Consider the following 20,601-nt stretch of genomic DNA (forward strand, 5'->3'; position numbering starts at 1 on the left):
TAGAATTTAGGAATAATCAGGTTTGTCAGAATTTAAATGGTAGCTTTCAAACTAGAACTCATTTAATGGTCTCCATTCATTCTCTGTCAGATATTTGAGTGCCTGCTGTGTGCTAACCTTTATGTTAGGTTTTAAAGATACAGTGACAGAAAAGCTATGATGTCTCATATATTTGAATTCTTAAGTCACCAGGGGAGTAGAACTCTTTGGTAGGATTAGAAGGATCCGGAGGTGTGGCATTGTTGGAGGAAGTATGTGTGTGGGGGAGAGCTTGAGGTTTCAAAAGCCCTTGGCAGACAATGTCTCTTGGCTTATGGATCAGGATGTAGTTCTAGGCTGCTGCTCCAGCAGCATACTCGCCTCGGTGTTTTCCACCTTTGTGATAATGGACTAAACCTCAGAAACTGTAAGCAAGGGCTTTAAATTATTTCTTTTGTAACAGTTTCCTTGGCTATGGTGTTTTTTACAGCAATAAGGCTCTTCAGTTGATTAGATGAGCCCATTCATATTGTGAAGGGTAATTGAGTTTGCTCACTCTTTTTTGTATTAAACATCAGCCTAACCTTAAAAAAATACCTTTATAGAAACATTTTAAGTAATGTTTGAGTATCTAGCTATTTGCTGTGACAAAACCAACAGGACACATAATTATTCATCATTTCACTTAAGATAAGTCTTTGGTGATGCTTTGATGCTATTTTCAAAACAAAGAATTTGAAGCTTACTTGTTGAATTAGTTCTTAATTATTTGTAAGGTAAGTGTTTTACTCTTTAGCTATAGCTTCTTATAAAATCGGGATTTCATTCTTTATATAAGGTCTTTTGTAAAGAATAAATAAAGTACTTCATATAAATCATACTGTAAGTTATATTTTTCATTGCATAAGTATATTTGTTTATTTTGTATTTAAATATGATGTGCCTCTTAATTAAAATCGAAGTCTAAATAGTTAGATGACTCCATAAAAATAAAAGCTCACTTTAAAACCTTAAAATGACTGAATTGCATAGGACATCCATAGCAAATAGTTCATCATAAGAATTGACAGTATCTGTATTTTATAAACTAATTGTTATCACTTTGTCTGCAGAAGACTGAATATTTGGTCAGTAAAAACCTTTACAGCCTTAAAATTTGGCTTATGGAAAAACGATTGTTCATTTTTATCCTGTGAGTCCAGGAAATAGGACTTTTAAAAAACAAATCTTGGGTGCTGGAGAGATGTCTCAGTGTTAAGAGCATTTCATATTTCCAGAGGACCTGGAAATTCCCAGCACCCACGTGGCATATTATAATGGATTGTAACTCTAGTTCCAGGGACTCTGAAGCCCTCTTCTGCTCTCTGCTGGAACTAGGCATGTATGTGGTGATGCACAGACAAAAGCAGTCACATGCATAAAATATTTAAAGCGCTTTTCCTTCTTTTAGGTGGATATTTTCTTTTTCTAAATCTTACTTTGTTTTTAACAGTTCATTCTTAGTCAAGAAGATTTAACAACCATCTTTCAAACATTATATGGCAATATATGGTATGGACGAGATGTTTCTGTCCCATCTTCTATAAGTAAAGACAACGAAATCATGACTAGTGGAGCAAACCATGTTTCCAACCATTCAGGAGGTGTGTGTTTAGTCTGTCTTTCTCTCTGGCTTCTTTCTCTTCTTTTCATTTTTGCCCTTTTTGTCCTCCAATTATTTTCCTCTAGTTCTTGGTAAAGGATACTTAATAATTCTCTAATTAGCTAGTCTCACTTAGGCAATTTTAAATTACCTGTTTTTAGTTAATTCTGTTTATTATGTACGTATGTATGGATGTATATGTATGTATGTATTGAATCAAAGTTCTTAGTTCCATTATGACAAAAAATTCTTAGAATTCTTGTTTTTCTTTCCTGCTCTTTTACTTTCCGCATTTTCAGTTTTTCAGCATATATAATAGACAACTTACTATCTATTGATATTTAAGGAATATCAAAATACTAGAAGTGTGACAATATGATAATCATTATAGGTGATGATTTTTTTTTTAGTTTTTTTTGAGACAAGGTTTCTCTGTGTAGCTTTGGTGCCTGTTCTGGAACTAGCTTTTGTAGACCCGCTGGCCTCAGACTCACAGAGATCAGTCTACCTCTGCCTCCCGAGTGCTGGGATTACAGGCGCATGGGCCACCATCATCTGGCATAGATGATGAATTTTAACAAAAGTTGGAGAGTTAGATGGAACAAAAATAGTAGAGTGAAAACAAGGGAAGAAACTTGTTCTAGTGCTGGTGGCCAGGTGCTGTGTGAGTGTGGCCAGTTCTAACTGCAACACCAGCACATGGAGTGTGGGCTTTGGTTAGGGTGCTAGGGTGACTTTGAGGCTCAAAAATAAAATTATATCCCGTTTTAATTTTTATAGGTGATCACAAATCTGCCTCTCTTAAAGTGAAATCTGCTAATCCACAGTGCCTGCTTCTCCAAAGCCCTGAAATATTTCACAGCTTTACTACTCAGAATCCTACACAAATTCAATATAATATGAAAGCCCATCCTCACTAGGTAGGATAATCAGCCCCATCCCTAATTATTAAATATGAGTGGTTCAAAATGAGGTAAACCAATAGAACACAGGCATGAAAGAAACAGATAAATAAAATATGTATTATGAATAAAAAAGAGGTGACACACTGAACGCAAATAAAATTAGGCCTTCAAATAAAACAGGTATTTTACAGGAGCTTGCTAAGAGGTGAAAGTAGTAGCTAGATGGATCCTGCCTGTACCGTAAGCCTTCCCCTTCCATGATAGAAAAGAGTTCTTGGAACTATGATTGCTTATTTTTAAAAAATAATAATACTAACTATAGGTTTAGAATATAAGTATTCAAGAATATGATCTGAAATAATCGCCTATAGTATAAAGAGAGAAAACAATAGGGATGGACAAATGAGAAAAAACTAAGACTGATATTTCAGTTCAGCAGTTCCAGTCCCAGCAAGCTAGATTTCAGTGGTAGAAATAACTGAGACAATGGAAGAAAACCTTGAGAAAAGTAACTAGCTCAAACCCTCCAGATTTGTGACTCCTGTTCTCAGCCATAGAGAACACACAGGTCTAAGCAGACTGATTCAACTAAGACACACATGTAAACACAATTTTCTGAAACATTAGGCCTAAAAAAAAGTAGATTTTTAAAATTTCAGAGAAAAACAGGCTGCCTATTATAGACTTCCAAAAGAACCGGAAGGATAATTGATTTTTGTTATTGTTGCTTTTTCAGTAAACCTGTTGAAGTAGGACCGCTGGATTATAAAAGACAATGGAACAGTATTTCAAAATTTAAACAATGTGATTTTGAAGCTAGGATTCTATACATGGTCAAATATTATGCCTCAATGTGAAAACAAAATAATTCTGTTTTAGTAACTTATAGTTGACTCAAAATCTTCCAGATTTTCTCCTAAAGAAATTATTCTAAAAATATATTCCAGCAAGATAAATTAAGAATCAGGAAAGAAGAAACTATGATATCAAAAATGTAACCCAGGAGTACATTTAATAAGGATCCCAAAATTGTCCATATGAATAGGCTAGAAATTCAGTTTCTTTGAAAAGGAATTCACAATGCTTTGTTTTTTTTTTACTTTATTAAAATACTGAGTTTATTTCACATATATATTTGTCTCCCTACCATTTCCACATCTGACCACCACTATTACTATGTTTTATCATAACTTTCCGTACATATTTAAAACCAAGTAAAGGGTGGAGCTCCATCCTTGATAAAAGGTAAGCCAGATATATTTCTGTACTGTTACAGAAATTAAGTAAGACAGAATATTTCAAACTGTTTAAACCATTTTCTTAAAGAGACTTCCTCCACTGCCAGAGATCTTTGACTAGCCTCCTGATCAGTCATCCGGAAGCAATTCTTCACACAATTAATGAACTTGGCTTCCACCTTTTTCTATACTTGCTTACATTTTTGCCTTAATGTCTTCTACAAAACTGGGTCCTTTTGGTGTTTTAGGGTTTTTTTTCCTGTTTTTTGAAGGACTCTTGACCCTTTGATCTTGGTGTTGATGGTTTTAAGTCTTTTCCATGTTGGTTTGATTTTTGTGCATTTTTGGCTGGGGTATCTCGTACAGATTTCTTCACTGGAACTTTTTCTTCGGCTTCCGCATCATCAAAATCATCATCATCTTCATCATCCTCATTATCCTCCTTCTCCTCCTCATCATCATCATCAAGTTTTACTTTTTTCTGTGGAACCTTGTTGCCACCTCCAGGAGCAGATCGCTTTCCAGACATACTCAACAGCTTTACATCCTCCTCATCTTCATATGACTCTGCGTCTTCCTCTACAGCTACTAGGTGGTGTTCACTAATGTGCACAGGCCCAGAACCACACTTCAATCTTAAGACCATAGGAGGTGTTATTTCAAATCCCCCAAGAGAAACTGTTGGCTGTACAGACATTTTCAAAGTTGCCAGTGTTACTTTAATTGGACTGCCTTCATAGTTCATTGCTTCTGCCTCTACGATGTGTAATTCGTCTTTTGTCCCAGCACCTAAATTAACCATTTTCAGTGATAACTGATGCTCATTCTCATCATTATCTACCTTAAAGTGATAATCTTTGTCGGCTTTTAGTTCACAACTGAAAAGGTAGTTCTGAGGCCTTAGAGGGCTCGTGTCCATGTCTGTTGAGTCTTCCGTGAGGTGGAGGCCTGTTCTCCGGTGGCAGAGAAGTCGGACGGAGGGTACTGCCTGCTGCTTCTCAGAACAGGCACGCAGGACGGAATCACGCCAGGGAAAGCTGCTTTATGGTTTCTATAATAGTGTTGGGTTATTACATTCATCTCACTCAGAATGCTTGCAGGGAGCTAAATGGAATAATGTCTCCAGAAAAAGAGACCCACAGTGGTGCTCAGGGATAGAGTGCGTTGGTAGTATACACAAGACCCTGGTATTGTTCCCTAATAATGCAAGAGAAAGAGCAGGAGAAAAAGGATAGATTTAATAAAATATATATAGAAAAGCAACTACATATGCACATGATAAATTAAAATAGCTTCTGTTCTTAAATATCTGCTACAATGGTACAGAACTGAAGTACACTAACATTTACATGATTTGGTATTAAATTATTCACATGTGAGATAAGAGAATGTGTTTGTATTGGAGAGATACCTTAGTGATGTTAGCAGAGGCAGTAGTATAATGAGCTGTAACATGAAGAACTGTAAATCACCTTTGAAAACTGTAGTCAGCACATGAAGAACTATGCATGGCAAACCCTTTGTAGATGGCCTTCTCTCAACCAAGGAGCTCTGTTTCCTAGAACTGCTTTCTTGTCCCTTTCTACTGAAAGTCACTCAAGAGTGCAGGGTATGACAGAGAAAGACTGAGTCAATTTGAGTAAATACAAGAATAATTTTCACTAACTGTAGATCAGCAGGTGAAGAAAATGATAAAATTCTTAGTTTTTAAGGGTCAACAAGGAGGTCTAGTAGACAGATGCTTACCAAGCAAGCCTGGATACCTGAGTTGACCCAAGTTCAGGGCACAGAAACCAACATGTGCCCATAAACATGAAAATGCCAAAAAAGTAGGTTTTTTTTTTTAAATTGGAAAGTCTAATAAAATTGATAGTCTCTCAAGCAAGACTAGTCAAACAAGAGAGTATAAATTCTTAGTATCAGTTTTCAATAGAGTAGTACAGACCACAAGCAGGAGAATGAGGAAATATGATTAACATGGATGAAATGGAATGGCTACTCTTCCAGAGGATCCCAGTTCAATTCCCAGGACCCACATGACAGCTCACAATTCTCTAACTACAGTTGCAGGGAAATTAGTGTTCTCTTCCTGCTTCTGTGTGCACTGCGTGCACATTGTACACAGACATACAGGCACAGCATTCATATACACAACATTAAAATAGATCTTTTAAAGTATTTTTTAGGTTATTTAGTTGATGCATACATATTTCATTTTATATAAGTTTATGTATAAATCAGTTAATACAAATTGCCTTATATAGTGATACTTTTGTCTGGAGTTACATTAAGTGAGAACAAAGAATTATTGTGTTTGTATTATAAGCCTAATTAATATATACATGTGTATATATTTTGATTTAAAATTTAAGCGTAGAAAAAAATTTTGAATTCCTATTAGAAAAAGTTTTAAATTGACATCTAAATTACATTGTTTTGTCTAAGTATCTTTAGAAACAAATTGAATATAAACTGTTAGATGCTGTATGTGTGTGTGTATATATTCGTTTTATACTTTATTTAATCTCTAAAATAAGCTCCATGTTCATGATTCCAATATTATGAAAGTACAATTATAATACCCAAGAGAAAATAAGCTCTAAGTGTTTAATTCTTTCTCTCCACTTAAGAAAGAATGTTACCTTAAAATTTTTTGTTTTGTTTTTTGTTTTTGAGACAGGGTGTGTGTGTGTGTGTGTGTGTGTGTGTGTGTGTGTATTTGTGTGTGTATTTGTGTGTGTATTTGTGTGTGTTTCTGGCTGTCCTAGAACTCATTCTTTAGACCAGACTGGCCTTGAACTCAGATCCACCTGCCTCTGAAGAAAGAATGTTAATCTAGACTTCCATGTTGAATTTTCTAAACCTTTGAACTTTCTTGAATATCATTTTACTGCACTCATGTAATTAGTAATTTGGTGTATCTCGTGTGTGTTTCAGTTATCTGCTCTTCTAATCGTTTTTCATTCTGTGGCAGGTACCATGGTAACAGCTGCTGTGGTGGAAGTCCACCCCCAGGCCTCTCAGGTTAACACTACTCTGAACGTTAGTTTCAGGACTGATTACCTCACCATGGCACTTTACAGTCCAGGGCCTGAACAGGTACACTGAAGAAGAGAAACTATGTCTAGATTTAAAAGAAATTATGTAAATAAAGTATTTATCACTATTTATTGAATAATAGTTTTAATATTTTGTGTATATTTTATAGTGTATATTCTTTTGAAAAAGGTTGGTATTTTCAGTAATTATTTCATACATTTTCATTTTTAAGTGACATGTTTCATAAAGCAAAAAATATGAAAAACAATTTGAAAGTAGTACATATTTTTTTGACCTTGTCTTTAGATAGATTTTTGAAAATTGAGAATTTGGGGCTTACAATGTTGAATAGTAAAGTTTGCTTAGCATACAGAAGACCATACACAGGGTTAGTTTAGCATCCAGAAAATAAAAAGAGAAGGGCCGGGTATGGTGGCAAACACTTTAATCTCAGCTCTTGGAGGGAGAAGCAAGCAGGCCTGTGAGAGTTGAAGGGTAGCATGAACTGTAAAGGAAGTTACAGGACAGCCAAGGCTATGCAGGTAGCCCTCCCTCAGCAACCAAAAAAATAAATACATAAAAGTTAACAAGAGAAATAAAATAATGGATCTGATATTTCATAAAAGCCAATGTCATGACTTGTAGATAGTTATAGCCCAAAGTATACGTTAATCCTGTGTTTCTGTGTAGTTTTGATGTGGATTTCTTTTTCACAGGCCTTCTTTACAGATGTTCGTGATCCTTCTCTGAAACTTGCTGAATTTAAATTGGAGAATATTATAAGTAGTTTGAAACTGTATACAGATGGCTCTACATTCTGTTCATTCTCATTAAAAAACTGTATTTTAGATGATAAAAGGCCTCATGTCATAAAAGCCACACCTAGGTATGTATTATCATAATTTTGAGCTATTGAGGAAAGATTCTTCGTTTTTATAGAACTTACACTCAAAATTACCTTTATGTGTATTCATAAGTGGTCTAGAGAACTTCAGTACATCATGGTATTTGTTCATGTTTGAAATGTTGGTGAGTTTATTGAATACATAGAACTAACTAGTGTAGTTAGATGGGAAATGTATGAAATCAAGAAGAAAATATAAACTGATATACAGAACTCTTATAATTTCTCAAATAGATTTTCCCCCATTGTGAAAAGTTATATACCTGAAGTTTTATAAGTTCATTATTCTTCAAAAGACATGCTCACAGAATATTTGCTGTCAGTAAAAGGATAGACAGGTCTTTAAGTTTTATTGGTATGTTTGGTTATTTTAAATTACCCATACATGCGAAATTGTCTTTGGTTTTCAGAATGATAGGACTGACACTTGGGTTTGACAAAAAGGACATGGTGGATGTAAAGTATAGAAGAATCAGAGATGCTTTTGTGACTGACGCAGTTGTGCAAGAGATGTATGTTTGTGCAAGTGTGGAGTTTCTGATGACTGTTGCACATGTCTTTTTTGATGCCTACATGACTAGTACGGCTTTAGAAACCAGTGTCCAAGCATGGACTACTAAAGAAGGTTAGTTACCACATAAAATATTAATGTCTTATTACTGCAGCTATAGTTACTTCAATTAGTCTTCTCAATGTGTAGAGTAAACACATTAATAAATTAAAAGTCTATATGTATGTAAATAATAAATAAAAATTAATAATAAAATAAGTGAATTATAACTTTTTGGTTTTTTGTTTGTTTTGTTTTGTTTTCCGAGACAGGATTTCTCTGTGTGGCCTTGGCTGTCCTGGAACTCTCTCTCTCTCTAGAGACCAGGCTGGCCTCGAACTCAGAGATTCAGATGGCTCTGCTACTAGAGTGCTAGGATTAAAGGATTGTACCACCACCGCCTGGCTGCAGTTTGTAGTGTTTTCAATTTGTATTTTCGTTAATGGGTCTCATGTGGCTTTTGCTGTCCTTAAACTTAGTTCTGAAGCAAACTTTACTGTTCAACACAAACTTACTTCTGAAGCTGAAGAACTAATCCTCCTGCCTCTCTTCTCCTCACTGCTGGGATGAGCAGTCTGTGCCACTCTGCCTGCCTTCGGTGTTTGAAGGTCTGAGTATGAGATTTGCAAGTAGTAGTTCTCTGCAGTCAGTAACAAGCAGGAGAAGTAATGAATCAAGTGTTGTTCTTTAAGTTAAATATGGTGTTTGAATTTAAAGTACTCATTAACTTTTATATTCCCTTCTAGGTTTTAGCATACAATTTTTCTGTTTTCTTTTACATATTCAATATGATATAGTTTAAAGAGTGTTGAGAATTCGAAATCGATTTAGACCCAATTCTACCATTAAACAGTAGAGACTTTGCCCATAGTTTGATTCATATTTCTGTAAGTAAATGGAGGTTTAATGGCAGAGCATGTGCATAGCATATACAAAGGTAGTTCTAGTTCCGTTCCTGCGGTGTGTGTGTGTGGGGGGGGTATTGCCTATCTCAAAAGAAATACATACTAAATGTTTTTTAATATTTCACTTTGAGTGACGAAACTAGCTATTCCTCTTAACTCTTCATAAGTAATATGTGTAATTAATATGTATATGTTTGTTTCTATTTTAGAACCTGCACAGGATTTAGGGAAGTGGGAAATAAATATTCTAATAAAAAACCCTGAGATTGTCTTTGTGGCTGACATGACAAGGAATGATGCTCCTGCGTTAGTCATTACAACACAGTGTGAAATTTGCTGTAAAGGTGACCCTGAAAGCAATACAGTAACAGCTGCTATTAAAGATCTCCAAGTCAGAGCATGCCCATTTCTTCCAGCCAAGAGAAAGGGCAAAATCACCACTGTGAGTTCATTGTCTAATTCAATTGCAAGTTATTTGGGGGTTACTGTAACTTCTTCAGGAAGTAACTGCCTTCTTCCCAGTCTTGTTCATGACAACAGTAACTTTCTTTCTAATGGAGGGCAGAAGTTAGAGTGCTGTTGCATTTTTCCAGATAGTCTTCACTTAGAGGAACATTCTAAGGACTTAGTTTCATCCTTACACTTTTAAATAACATTTTTCTTTGCGGTTCTAACTACGTCAGTGCGAAAATGCTGTTTGACCTTTAAGTTACACCTATTACTTACTTATTTTTAAAATTGTGTTTCAGTTTTATTATTTTAATTTGGGGGTGGATTTTTTCCCTCAATAATGTGATTTTACTTATAACTTACTTCATGTTTCAGCTCTTTACTTTTACATACTTGATACTTGAATTTTACTCTTTAATAAATTACTTGGTTTTCCAGGACTGGAAATGAAATTCAAGTACTAGGCACATACTTTTGCACTGACCTGTTTCTCCAGTCTGTGAATTTTATTCTTTTTGTCTTTAAAGATTCTCAGTAATCTAAAATACAATCATAAAATGTTGAGGCTGCTAAAGGAAAAATGAAAGTGTAAATATTCCCCTTATGATTAACTAAAAATAGAAACTTACTTTAGGAGTATCTTATCACATAGCCCAGGCTGGTCATGATCTCATAGGTTTCTGCTTTAGCTTCCTGAGTGCTGGAATCACTAAATGTACTACCATACCCAGTTAATTTTAAGTCAATATTTATTAATGATTATGATCTAAAATCGAGTTTTTATAGTTCTCTGTCATCACTAAGAAAATAGAGAAAACAGAAAGTGGAGTCCATATTCACTTCTCTTTAGATTATGACACAATCTTCCATTCACCTTGCCCTTTTGGCATGTATGACCTGTATGACTTTGAAGGACTAGGAGTTATACTCCCATGTAGGACTGCACATGGTAGAAGGTCCATAACAGAGTAGTGGGTGGAAAGCCAGTGGTTTTCTACAACGAAAAGGTATTATTATTATTATTATTATTTATAGAATGTTAGTTTAAACACAGAGGTGGGCATGGAGTTCTGGAGGTCTAGAACTAGCCCAAGATAAGGTAATTGCACTTTGGACTGCAACATTCCAATCCCTTCACAATACTGAAATTCTAATCAAATCATCAGACTCTGCACATACAATTCATTTTCTGGAATTTTCATTCACAAACTTTATATACATTTTTGAGAACATCGTCCATGTTGCTTCTTGAGGTTTTGAATGTTCTTACCAATGTTCCCTAAACATGTCAGATAAAGCTCTACATTCACCTAGTGAACTTTCATTTATTTATTTGTTTGTTTGTTTGTTTATTTATTATGTATACACTGTTCCTCTGCATGTATGCCTACATGCCAGAAGAGGGCACCAGATCTCATTACAGATGGGTGTGAGCCACCATGTGGGTGCTGAGAATTGAACTCAGGACCTCTAGAAGAGCAACCAGTGCTCTTAACCACTGAGCCATCTCTCCATCCCCACCTAGTGAACTTTCAGAAGGAATTAAGTGTACTTATTCTTACCAACAGGACCAGTGAAATACAATGAGGATGATGTGCTATTTAACTGATAGGACTTAACCCTTACAAAATAAATACAGGGAAAATTCTGCATTTGGCTTAGGGGAGTATAGCTTGAAAATGCCTAGGGTCATGAACCTAGGATATGTGTAAATGAGTAATCAAGTGTATTATCTCTCTTGCAATTACAGTAAAGACTGTCACCTTGGGTATAGTTCTGAAATGTCACTGGGACCAGAGGATCTTCCTCTGAACTCATTTGCTTAGCTGTTGGTAGGAGGCTTCAGTTCCTTATCACCCCAGTCTCTCCCTAGACCTGCTTATAGAATAGTTTCTTCTAGGCCAGAGTAAATGACCAATAAGATGCTCTTATCAATGTTAGTACAGTAACATTGAGAATTAAAGTATTAGCATTGATAGAATGCACCGATCATTGGATCCGTCTGGTAGGTTGCTGTCATACATTGCAAAACCTCCGTGTCATTAGTGGGTGCCAGTAGTCTAATGAGATAAAAATGCTGAAGATTCTCAGTGATGGATATATGACCAGCTTATGTACTCACGCCCAACATTTTTAAATATTTTGCTTACCATTCCTGCAGATCTCAGGAGCTTATTGTGAAGTTCATAGACTAATTTAAATAAATATCAGAATTGGGGTATGGGAGATGAATGCTTCATTTGCATTTTAATATTAGTATTATGCTAGTATTTTTGCTTATACTTTATTTTTATAACAATACTGTGTTGATTTAATAATAATTTTTATCTTATAGGTTTTACAGCCTTGTGACTTGTTTTATCAGGCTACTCAGATAGGAACTGATCCACAAATAATTGACATATCAGTAAAATCTCTTACACTAAAGGTAAGTTAAAACATAAACACTTAGCTGGGCAGTGGTGGAGTGTGCCTTAAAGCCCAGCAGAGACAAGCAGATCTCTGAGTTCAAGGCCACCCTGGCCTACGCAAGCTAGTTTCCAGGACAGGCTCCAAAACTACAGAGAAACCTGTCTTGAAAAACAAACAAACAAGCAAACAAAAAACATAAACACTTAAAATTGATTTGGTGGGGTCCGCGGGCCGCCCCTGATCGCGTGCTTTTCTCTGGAGCAGGGTCAGGGTTTTCACTCCTTTCCATTTCAACAAAGGATGGCTGAAGCTCCCAACATGGCGGTGACGATTGACCAGCAGATGCCAGCAGAAGCTCCTGCCTAGGAACCTGAACCTGTACCAGAGGCTCCAAAGAGAAGGAAAAGAAAAACCAGAGTATCAGAACCCCAGGACCCCGTGGAACCCAAAAAACCTGCTGGGTCAAAAAGATCTGGTAAGTCCACAAAGTCAAAATAGAAGCAAGAGAAGATTACTGACGCGTTTAAAGTGAAGCGGAAAGTGGACCGCTTCAATGGGGTTTCTGAAGCTGAGCTGCTCACCAAGACACTGCCTGCCGACATCTTGACCTTCAATCTGGACATTGTGATCATTGGCATCAACCCAAGACTGATGGCTGCTTACAAAGGGCACCACTACCCTGGACCTGGGAACCGTTTCTGGAAGTGTCTGTTCATGTCAGGACTGAGTGAGGTTCAGCTGAACCACATGGATGACCACACCTTACCTGGGAATTATGGCATCGGCTTCACCAACATGGTGGAGAGGACGACGCCAGGCAGCAAGGATCTGTCCAGTAAGGAATTCCGGGAAGGAGTACGAATCCTAGTGCAGAAACTGCAGAAATACCAGCCACGAATAGCGGTGTTTAATGGAAAATGTATTTATGAAATTTTCAGTAAAGAAGTTTTTGGAGTAAAGGTTAAGAACTTGGAATTTGGGCTTCAACCCCACAAGATCCCAGACACAGAAACCCTCTGCTACGTCATGCCGTCTTCCAGTGCCAGGTGTGCCCAGTTTCCTCGCGCCCAGGACAAGGTGCATTACTACATTAAGCTGAAGGACTTAAGAGACCAGCTGAAGGGCATTGAACGGAACACGGACGTTCAGGAGGTGCTGTACACGTTTGACCTGCAGCTTGCACAAGAGGATGGGAAGAAGATGGCTGTTAAGGAAGAGAAGTGTGACCCGGGCTACGAAGCAGCATACGGCAGTGCGTACAGCAGAAACCCGTGTGATAGTGAACCCTGCAGCCTTCCTTCCAGTGGGCTAACAGCCAAGAGTGCGGAGCTGAGAGGAGAAGCGGCTCCTGGCGACATTGCAAATGGGCAGTGGATGGCGCAGCCGTGCACAGACCAGACCCCCGTCGTTCAGTAACTGTGGGACACACGAGCAGGAAGGAAGCCATGCTTGATGGCAGCGCTTCTCAGCTCTGCCCGGTGCTGCAGTTTTAATGCAGTCGGCAGGACCTCGAACCTCGGTCTCCTGAAGACTTAGAATAATTCCTTACGCTAGGGTGTAATTCTGTGTGGAGCAGCTGTCTGTACGGTAGAGTCAACTGTATGAGCCTGTGTAGTTTGGAAGGAAAAAATGGGTTGATTTGTACCTGAGTTTTGTATTTGAATTACCCATCATTCCAGCTTTTTATATACTATATTTGATTTATGAAGAAACGGGTTTTCTTTGGGAAGTCAGTTTGGTGTAATTTTAAAACGTAACAGTCTGAATATTTATAGCTGATTCTTGACTGTGCATACCTATATATGCCCTTATCCCTTTTAAAGCCTCAGAAGGGCATGTGAGTAAGAATCAGAGTAGGAAAAGGCAGATGTGCTGATTTCTACGTGAGAAGCTAACCCACCACCAGTGGAGCCTGGTTAGTTTCGGGAGCTGGGGTTGTAGTCACAATCTCCAAATGCTGTGTATGGCAGTTGCTTAGTACTAGAAACAGAGTGTAGCCTGGCCATGGGGCCTGAACCCTGCCTTTGGCCTCTCACTCTTGGGTGTTGGTCCTCTCAGAGGCAGAAACTGCTGAGCTGATAGGTTCCTGAGAACACAGTAGACCTTTTACAGTTTGCCAATCGTGTATTTTACTGAATTTCCCATCAGTGTTTATCACTCTTCTGATTTGTGATAAGAAATGAACTTTCAGGGTGAGCTACATGGTGCTGGAGGTCTTTAATAATTCTTTTTAAACTGGTGCTATGTGTGCATGGGATGTACTAAGATTTTAGTCAATAATTTAAAAATTACTGTCATTTTGTTTCTGCGGACTGAGTGAACCTCATAAACAGGCCGACTTCCAGCTTGTTTCCTTTTGTAAATGTGTTTATCACCGCCTCTATCTACTTTAGTCCAAAGCTCTTTTTCTACCATAACTCCAGCCATAATCTGTGGAGTATCTGTCCTCTGTGTGCTGTTGTACCTCTGTGGTCTGTTATGCATTTTCCATGGTGCTACAAATCGTCTAGCCCATTAGGGCTGGTGGATATAAAACTGCGTATTCAGAAAATAAAATTGATTTGGTGGTATGTCTGTCTTAGCTGCTCAAGAGTCCAAAATATAAGAGTCATAAGTTCTAGTCCTGCCTCAAGTACAGAGCACTGAGGTTTAAGCTAGCCTGGACAATTTAGACTCTGTCTAACCATCGCCATCACCATCATTCAGAAAAAGGACTGATCTTATTGTGTAGCAGTCATAGGGCCCAGGATAGACCCTGGTTGACAAAATGTATACATATATTTTTGGAAGTATATATATATTAATCTTATAAGATATTATTGTAAATTTTATGATAAATGCTTTATTTTGACTAAAGTTTTATAGTTGATATCTAGTATACATATAATTATCATATCTAGTTGGTGTAATAGTAATAAGATTTACAAATATTTTAACAAACGTATATAAATATTTTTGTTGTAGAAAATTATATCTATTATGCAGTAGTGCCTTTCAGTGTCTAGTCTTAATTCTCCATGTTCATTCAGCAAATGTATGTAATCAATTTTTAAATTGTTTTCTCCATTTAGGTTTCACCAGTTATCATAAATACCATAATAACTATTACTTCAGCACTTTATACAACTAAGGAAACAATCCCAGAAGAAAACACCTCTTCCATAGCACATTTATGGGACAAGCAGGATACTAAGAATCTGAAAATGTGGTTTCTTGAAGAATCCAATGAAACAGAAAAAGTAGTTCCATCAAATGAATTGATTCCAGGAGGAGAGACACTGAACTTGAATATTGATTCTATTTTTATAGTTCTCGAAGCTGGAATTGGTCATAGAACAGTGCCGATGCTGTTGGCAAAGGCACGCTTTTTGGGGGAAAGCAAAAACTGGAGTACTTTAATAAATCTCCACTGTCAGCTTGAGCTGGAAGTAAGTGTGTATATAATTTTTCAGGTTTTATGATGCTTCACATAGAATATTCTGGGATCTTATGTCACTTTTAAGTTGAATTTATTGTAAATAATGATACTGATTTTAAACCTATTAGAAGAAAGCTTACACATTTATGCCCTTCAGTGGTTGCTTATATATATTTATTACTTTAAATTTCAAATTACGTATCCATATTTTATATTTCAGCTGATTTTTCTGAGCTTCAGAGGTGGTGCATTAGGATCTAGAGAGACAGCCCAGCAGCTAGAGCGTCTTGCTTTTCCAGAGACTCAGAATCTGGTTCCCAGAGTCCAGATTAGGCGGCTCACAACTGCCTACAGCTCTGCCCCTACAGCTCTGGGGTCCTCTTTGTACACAGGGACCCACATGGCAGACATTCACACAAACACACATACATACATATAAATAAAAATAAAATCTTTTTGAAAGTGATTTATCAATAGATAGTTGTCATGATGAAAAATTCTGATTTTTGAAACCCTGTCTCAAGAAAAAAACAAAAAAAAATTTAAGAACTAAGATTGAGTTATATTTTTTCTTTGAAAGGGTAGATTAAATTTATGAATACTGGGTAAGGTCTTTGAGTTTTTAAAGTGTCTCTACTGAGGATGTACTTGAAGTGTAGAGTGGTTGCTTAGCATGTGTAAGACATTGGACTCTAATCCCAAACCCTCCCAAAATTTTTAAAGAGAAAAAAGAATCAGAGTAAATATGTTTTACCTCAGAATTTATAAAACTATTTCCATGGATATTTAAGATAAAATTAATTTAAGAAAGAGGCTGGGAATATAGATTAGTAGTTGGATGCATGCCTAATGTGTGTTAGTATTAATTTTAATGCTAACGCTTCAGAAACAGAAAAATTATATATAATCATCTCCAATAATTCTTAAAATTATTGTACTTAATAATTTTCAAAAGCAATCTGGTAGTCTACCTTTTAAAAGTGAAGCTGAAAATTTAAAAGCTTCTATTTTTATATGAAATGATACAGAATTATATACTAACACAGTTGTAATGCATTAGTACTACACTGCAGATTTTCAAATTGTGTATTTTGTAGAGGACTTTATCTGGGCTATTCGACAGGCAAAGGCATTCAAATCCCGAAGCTATGTGGATGGTAGGAAAGCTCGCCATGTTACCACCAGCACACTAGTCGGTGGTGCTGGGACTGGCAAGTTTTCAAGTGTTAGTAATTTGTGATAGGTGAATGCAGGATTTGCTGCTGGCCCAGGAGAAAGACCAAGGAAAAGTGCATTAGAAGGGGTTGTGGGTTTGCAGGAAGGCTCATTGGAAGTTAGTTCACCACATGGTGAAAAGGGGAAGAACTGACTCATACAAGTGTTCTCTCATTGAAATACGTGTACACACGTGTAAATAAATAAATGTCAAAGGGGGTGGTGCTAAAATGTGAAGGTAGAATTTGGTCTCTAAGTCAGATGAAGAAAGTATGTAAGGAGTATATATAGAAAACTATTGACATGTAGAATAGAAAACTACTATTCTATTACTATGTGGAAGAAATAGCACAGCCAAAATGAATGGTGGTAAGAAGTGTCATTTAAAAAGTCAATTTAGGGGGCTGGAGAGATGGCTCAGCGGTTAAGAGCACTGGCTGCTCTTCCAAAGGTCCTGAGTTCAATTCCCAGCAACCGTGTGATGGCTCACAACTATCTGTAATGAGATTTGGCGCCCTCTTCTGGCGTGCGGGCATACATGGAGGCAGAATGTTGTATACATAATAAATAAATCTTTTTAAAAAAGTCATTTTAGATAGTAGAATGCTTTATTTAAAAAATGAAAATTTCTTTTATTAGGTTCACTACTATAACGAAATGTTTGGTGTTTGGGAACCTTTACTGGAACCCTTAGAAATTGATCAGACTGATGATTTTAGACCATGGAATCTTGGAATCAAGGTATATATGTGTGTGTTATTTTCTTAAAGTAGTTTTGGGCTTATAAATTAATTGATGTATAGTTTTTCCATATATTTTCTGCTTCTGTATATGTGTATTGTGTGTTTATATATATAAAGCTTAATTATTAACATCCTCAGAGTATATTTGAAGTCTGAAAAAGAGTTTAGAAGAAAAAGCTTTCCAAAGTTTTTGAAGATCTCCATATCACACTATGCACTTTAACTTATTTATTGTTAATACATGTGTGATTGTTTTGCCTGCATGTATGTCTGTGCACCGTATGCCTGCTTGGTGTCCACAGAGGCTAGAAGAGGACATCAGATCCTTTGATACTGGTGTCACAAGCCATTGTGAACCACTCTGTGGGTGCTGGGAGTCAGATTCAGGTCCTCTGCAAGATAGCAAGTGCTCTTAACCACTGAGCCATGGCTCCAGCCCATATAATACCAGAAATGTAATAGACATCCCTACAGTGAAAGTAAAAATTGTGACCTGCAGACTGATCATCAGAGACCTGAGACTGCAGCAATGTTCTTTAGGTTATGGTCAGTCCCACCTTCTTTTGTTCTCTGAATGGACTTCCTTCCCTCCTTCCATCTCTTGCTCCCTCCCTCCTCTTGTTCATACCTTCCTACTTCCCCCCCTCACTCCCAATCCCCTGCTTTCTTCCTCTCTATTTCATCTTCTCTATATAATCTACTGAAGATTGTATGTTTATTTGCTTAAAATATATTGTGAATTTATGTAATCCTGAGAATCAGTGCCTTTAAATAGGGGAAATTGTGCTTGTGAGGCATGGTGTTATCTAAATTAATGCATACTTCTTACCTAATGGTGGGCTCCTACTTGTAGATCTGTAGACAATTTTCAGGGCCCTAAAATAAGATAAAATATCTCTGAGTTCAAGGCCATCCTGGTCTACATAACGATTTCAAAGACAGCCAGAGCTACACAAAATCTTTGCCTTGAAAAACCAAGGGGGGAAATAAAAGTAGGATAAAATAACAAATATATGACTAACTTGGCAAGTCTACCCTATTATATTAAATGATTTAATTTAACTATTTAGGTTATATCAGATGACAGATTTTTATTAACTAGTTTTATTGTTAGTTTTTAGATTAGGCTGTACATGGGCAGTGAGTTGCTGAATTCTGGAAAGAAGTATATAGTACACAAATTCCTGCTTCCCAGCATTGTTCTGCCACTTCCATCTGACTATGTTAGTGCCTCGTTCTCATCTGCTAACATGACCAGTACACTATACTACTCTTCTTGACTAATTTGTTGTGAAGTGCATGTGTTTGATTTACCTGTAGATTCCATATATACTTAGTAATTTTCAAAATTTTTCTTTCTTCCAAATTATCAAAGACAATAGAATTTATTTTCCTTTAGTATTCCCTCCTCTTGGCTTTGTGACATTACTTGGCATGTCCAAGAAATTTCATTGAACATTATATAGCCCATGTAATTCATAGCTCTTCACTGTGGCAGTGTAACCCATGGAATTTATAGCTTTCTTTCTGATGGTGTTTGTTTTTACTTTGCAAATAAGTTATGTTATACTCCTAAAAGTGAATTCTTTTGTGTCTAATTTTAGTTTATCATTTTAGATGAAAAAGAAAGCAAAAGAGTCCATCGTTGAGTCAGATAGTGAAGAAGAAAACTACAAAGTACCAGAATATAAAACTGTTATAAGTTTTTATTCTAAAGACCAATTAAATATTACATTATCCAAGTGTGGCCTTGTGATGTTAAATAATTTAGTCGAGGTAAGAAAAGACAAATATTTGACATGTTGAATATTGAAGTATTTTACATTGACCCTTAAATGAGTAAAGTTGTTGTTGATCTAGTTACTTTTCTCATATACTAGAGTGTTCTCATTTCTTCCAAATTTTCCCTTTTAGGCATTTACTGAAGCTGCTACTGGATCGTCAGCTGTCTTCCTAAGAGATCTAGCACCATTTATGATTTTAAATTCTCTTGGACTTACTGTCTCTGTTTCACCAAGTGATTCTTTTAATGTACTTAATGTTCCTATGGCAAAATCATATGAGCTGAAAAATGAAGAGAGTTTAAGTATGGATTATGTACGAACTAAGGACAGTGATCATTTCAGTGCAATGACCAGCCTAAGCAGCAAACTCTTCTTCATTATCCTCAGTAAGTGACACATTTCTTTTCTGAGATTTGTGAAGCTGTTTTGTAAAAGCTTACTCCTTTGTACTACCTTAGCAGCTGTTTTTGAAAAAAAAAAAAAGGTTTTCTAGTACAATGGGGACTACATTAATTACTGTTCCATTACTGAGGAAAACACTATGACCAATGCAACTTACAGAAGAAAGAGTTTGTTAGGGATTACGGTTCCAGCGGGTTAGAGTCTACTAATGGCAGAATAGAGGCAACAGGCATGGTGGTTTGATTAGCAAGGGGAGCACTCCCACCTTGAACTGCAAGCAAGAAACAGAACAAAATGAGAATGGTGGGAGGCTTTGAAACCTGGAAACCAACATCCAGTGATGCACTTTTTCCAAAAGATGGCACCTCCTAATCCTTCCCAAATAGCTCTGCCAAATGGGGACTAAGTATTCAAATACTAGAGCCTATGGAGGGTACAATCTCATTCAAGCCAACACGAGAACAGTATTTTTCTCTCCAGTATGTTGATTTCTTTAGTCACTACATCTTGGTATTCTAATTTCTGACTTTGCTTGTCCAGAGAATGGTATTATTAGAACTTGGAGTAAGGATGAAAGATAGTATATCTCACTCAGCTTTTCCATATCAGTGATAGATGTGTCATATATTGTAACCATTATAGCTATGACTAAATATATATTTTACAAATGTTTTTAGGTGAGTGAATTTTTAAATGAATTAATTGCATATATTTATCTCTGTTTTGTTTTGGTTGGTTAGTTGAGTTTTTTGTTTGTTTGCTTGAGACAGGGTTTCTCTGTGTACCCCTGGCTGTCCTAGAACTTGCTCTGTAGACCAGACTGGCTTCAAATTCACTGAGATCCGCCTGCCTCTGCCTCCCAAGTTCTGGGATTAAAGGCATGTGCCACCAAGCCTCGCCTCTCTCTGTTTTTATGTTTGTAATTTTTTTAGATTTATTTTATGTGTACAAATGTTTGGCTTTTTGACTGTATGTGTTTCACTTGCTTGTTTGATTCCCTGGAACTGGGGCTATG

General features: G+C 36.7%; 2 protein-coding genes and 1 pseudogene across 5 annotated transcripts in view; 2 read left to right on the top strand and 1 right to left on the bottom strand.

Annotated features, from left to right (window-relative positions):
- Vps13a (vacuolar protein sorting 13 homolog A) overlaps nucleotides 1-20,601 on the top strand; it is a 197,239-nt gene that overhangs the window by 87,440 nt on the left and 89,198 nt on the right. For all 3 annotated transcript variants that reach the window (XM_041661420.1, XM_041661421.1, XM_041661422.1), the window contains exons 35-44: nucleotides 1,472-1,622; nucleotides 6,739-6,863; nucleotides 7,520-7,689; nucleotides 8,118-8,332; nucleotides 9,372-9,604; nucleotides 11,948-12,040; nucleotides 15,096-15,452; nucleotides 17,297-17,398; nucleotides 19,018-19,176; nucleotides 19,315-19,570. In XM_041661420.1, the coding sequence (XP_041517354.1) occupies nucleotides 1,472-1,622; nucleotides 6,739-6,863; nucleotides 7,520-7,689; nucleotides 8,118-8,332; nucleotides 9,372-9,604; nucleotides 11,948-12,040; nucleotides 15,096-15,452; nucleotides 17,297-17,398; nucleotides 19,018-19,176; nucleotides 19,315-19,570 (1,861 nt within the window). The remainder of the gene's footprint in view (nucleotides 1-1,471; nucleotides 1,623-6,738; nucleotides 6,864-7,519; nucleotides 7,690-8,117; nucleotides 8,333-9,371; nucleotides 9,605-11,947; nucleotides 12,041-15,095; nucleotides 15,453-17,296; nucleotides 17,399-19,017; nucleotides 19,177-19,314; nucleotides 19,571-20,601) is intronic.
- On the bottom strand, nucleotides 4,001-4,683 carry LOC121454194 (nucleophosmin-like). 2 transcript variants are annotated; one of them, XM_041661424.1, is made up of 2 exons: nucleotides 4,129-4,683; nucleotides 4,009-4,047 (listed from the first exon to the last, which is right to left on the bottom strand). In XM_041661424.1, exons 1-2 carry the CDS (start codon nucleotides 4,681-4,683, stop codon nucleotides 4,009-4,011), a joined length of 594 nt encoding a protein of 197 aa, XP_041517358.1. The 2 variants fall into 2 exon arrangements, with proteins under 2 accessions (XP_041517357.1, XP_041517358.1); XM_041661423.1 differs by having other exon boundaries at nucleotides 4,001-4,683.
- Nucleotides 12,310-13,477, top strand: LOC121454195 (annotated as a pseudogene).

The sequence above is a fragment of the Microtus oregoni genome, unplaced genomic scaffold, assembly GCF_018167655.1.
Source record: "Microtus oregoni isolate MIOR12 unplaced genomic scaffold, Mior012 000012F_ref0000307, whole genome shotgun sequence".
In the NCBI taxonomy this organism is placed as follows: Eukaryota; Metazoa; Chordata; class Mammalia; order Rodentia; family Cricetidae; genus Microtus; species Microtus oregoni.

What these genes read in the sequence shown, in the direction of transcription:
- LOC121454194 (XM_041661423.1), bottom strand. Translation starts at nt 4,683, where the DNA reads ATGGACACGAGCCCTCTAAGGCCTCAGAACTACCTTTTCAGTTGTGAA.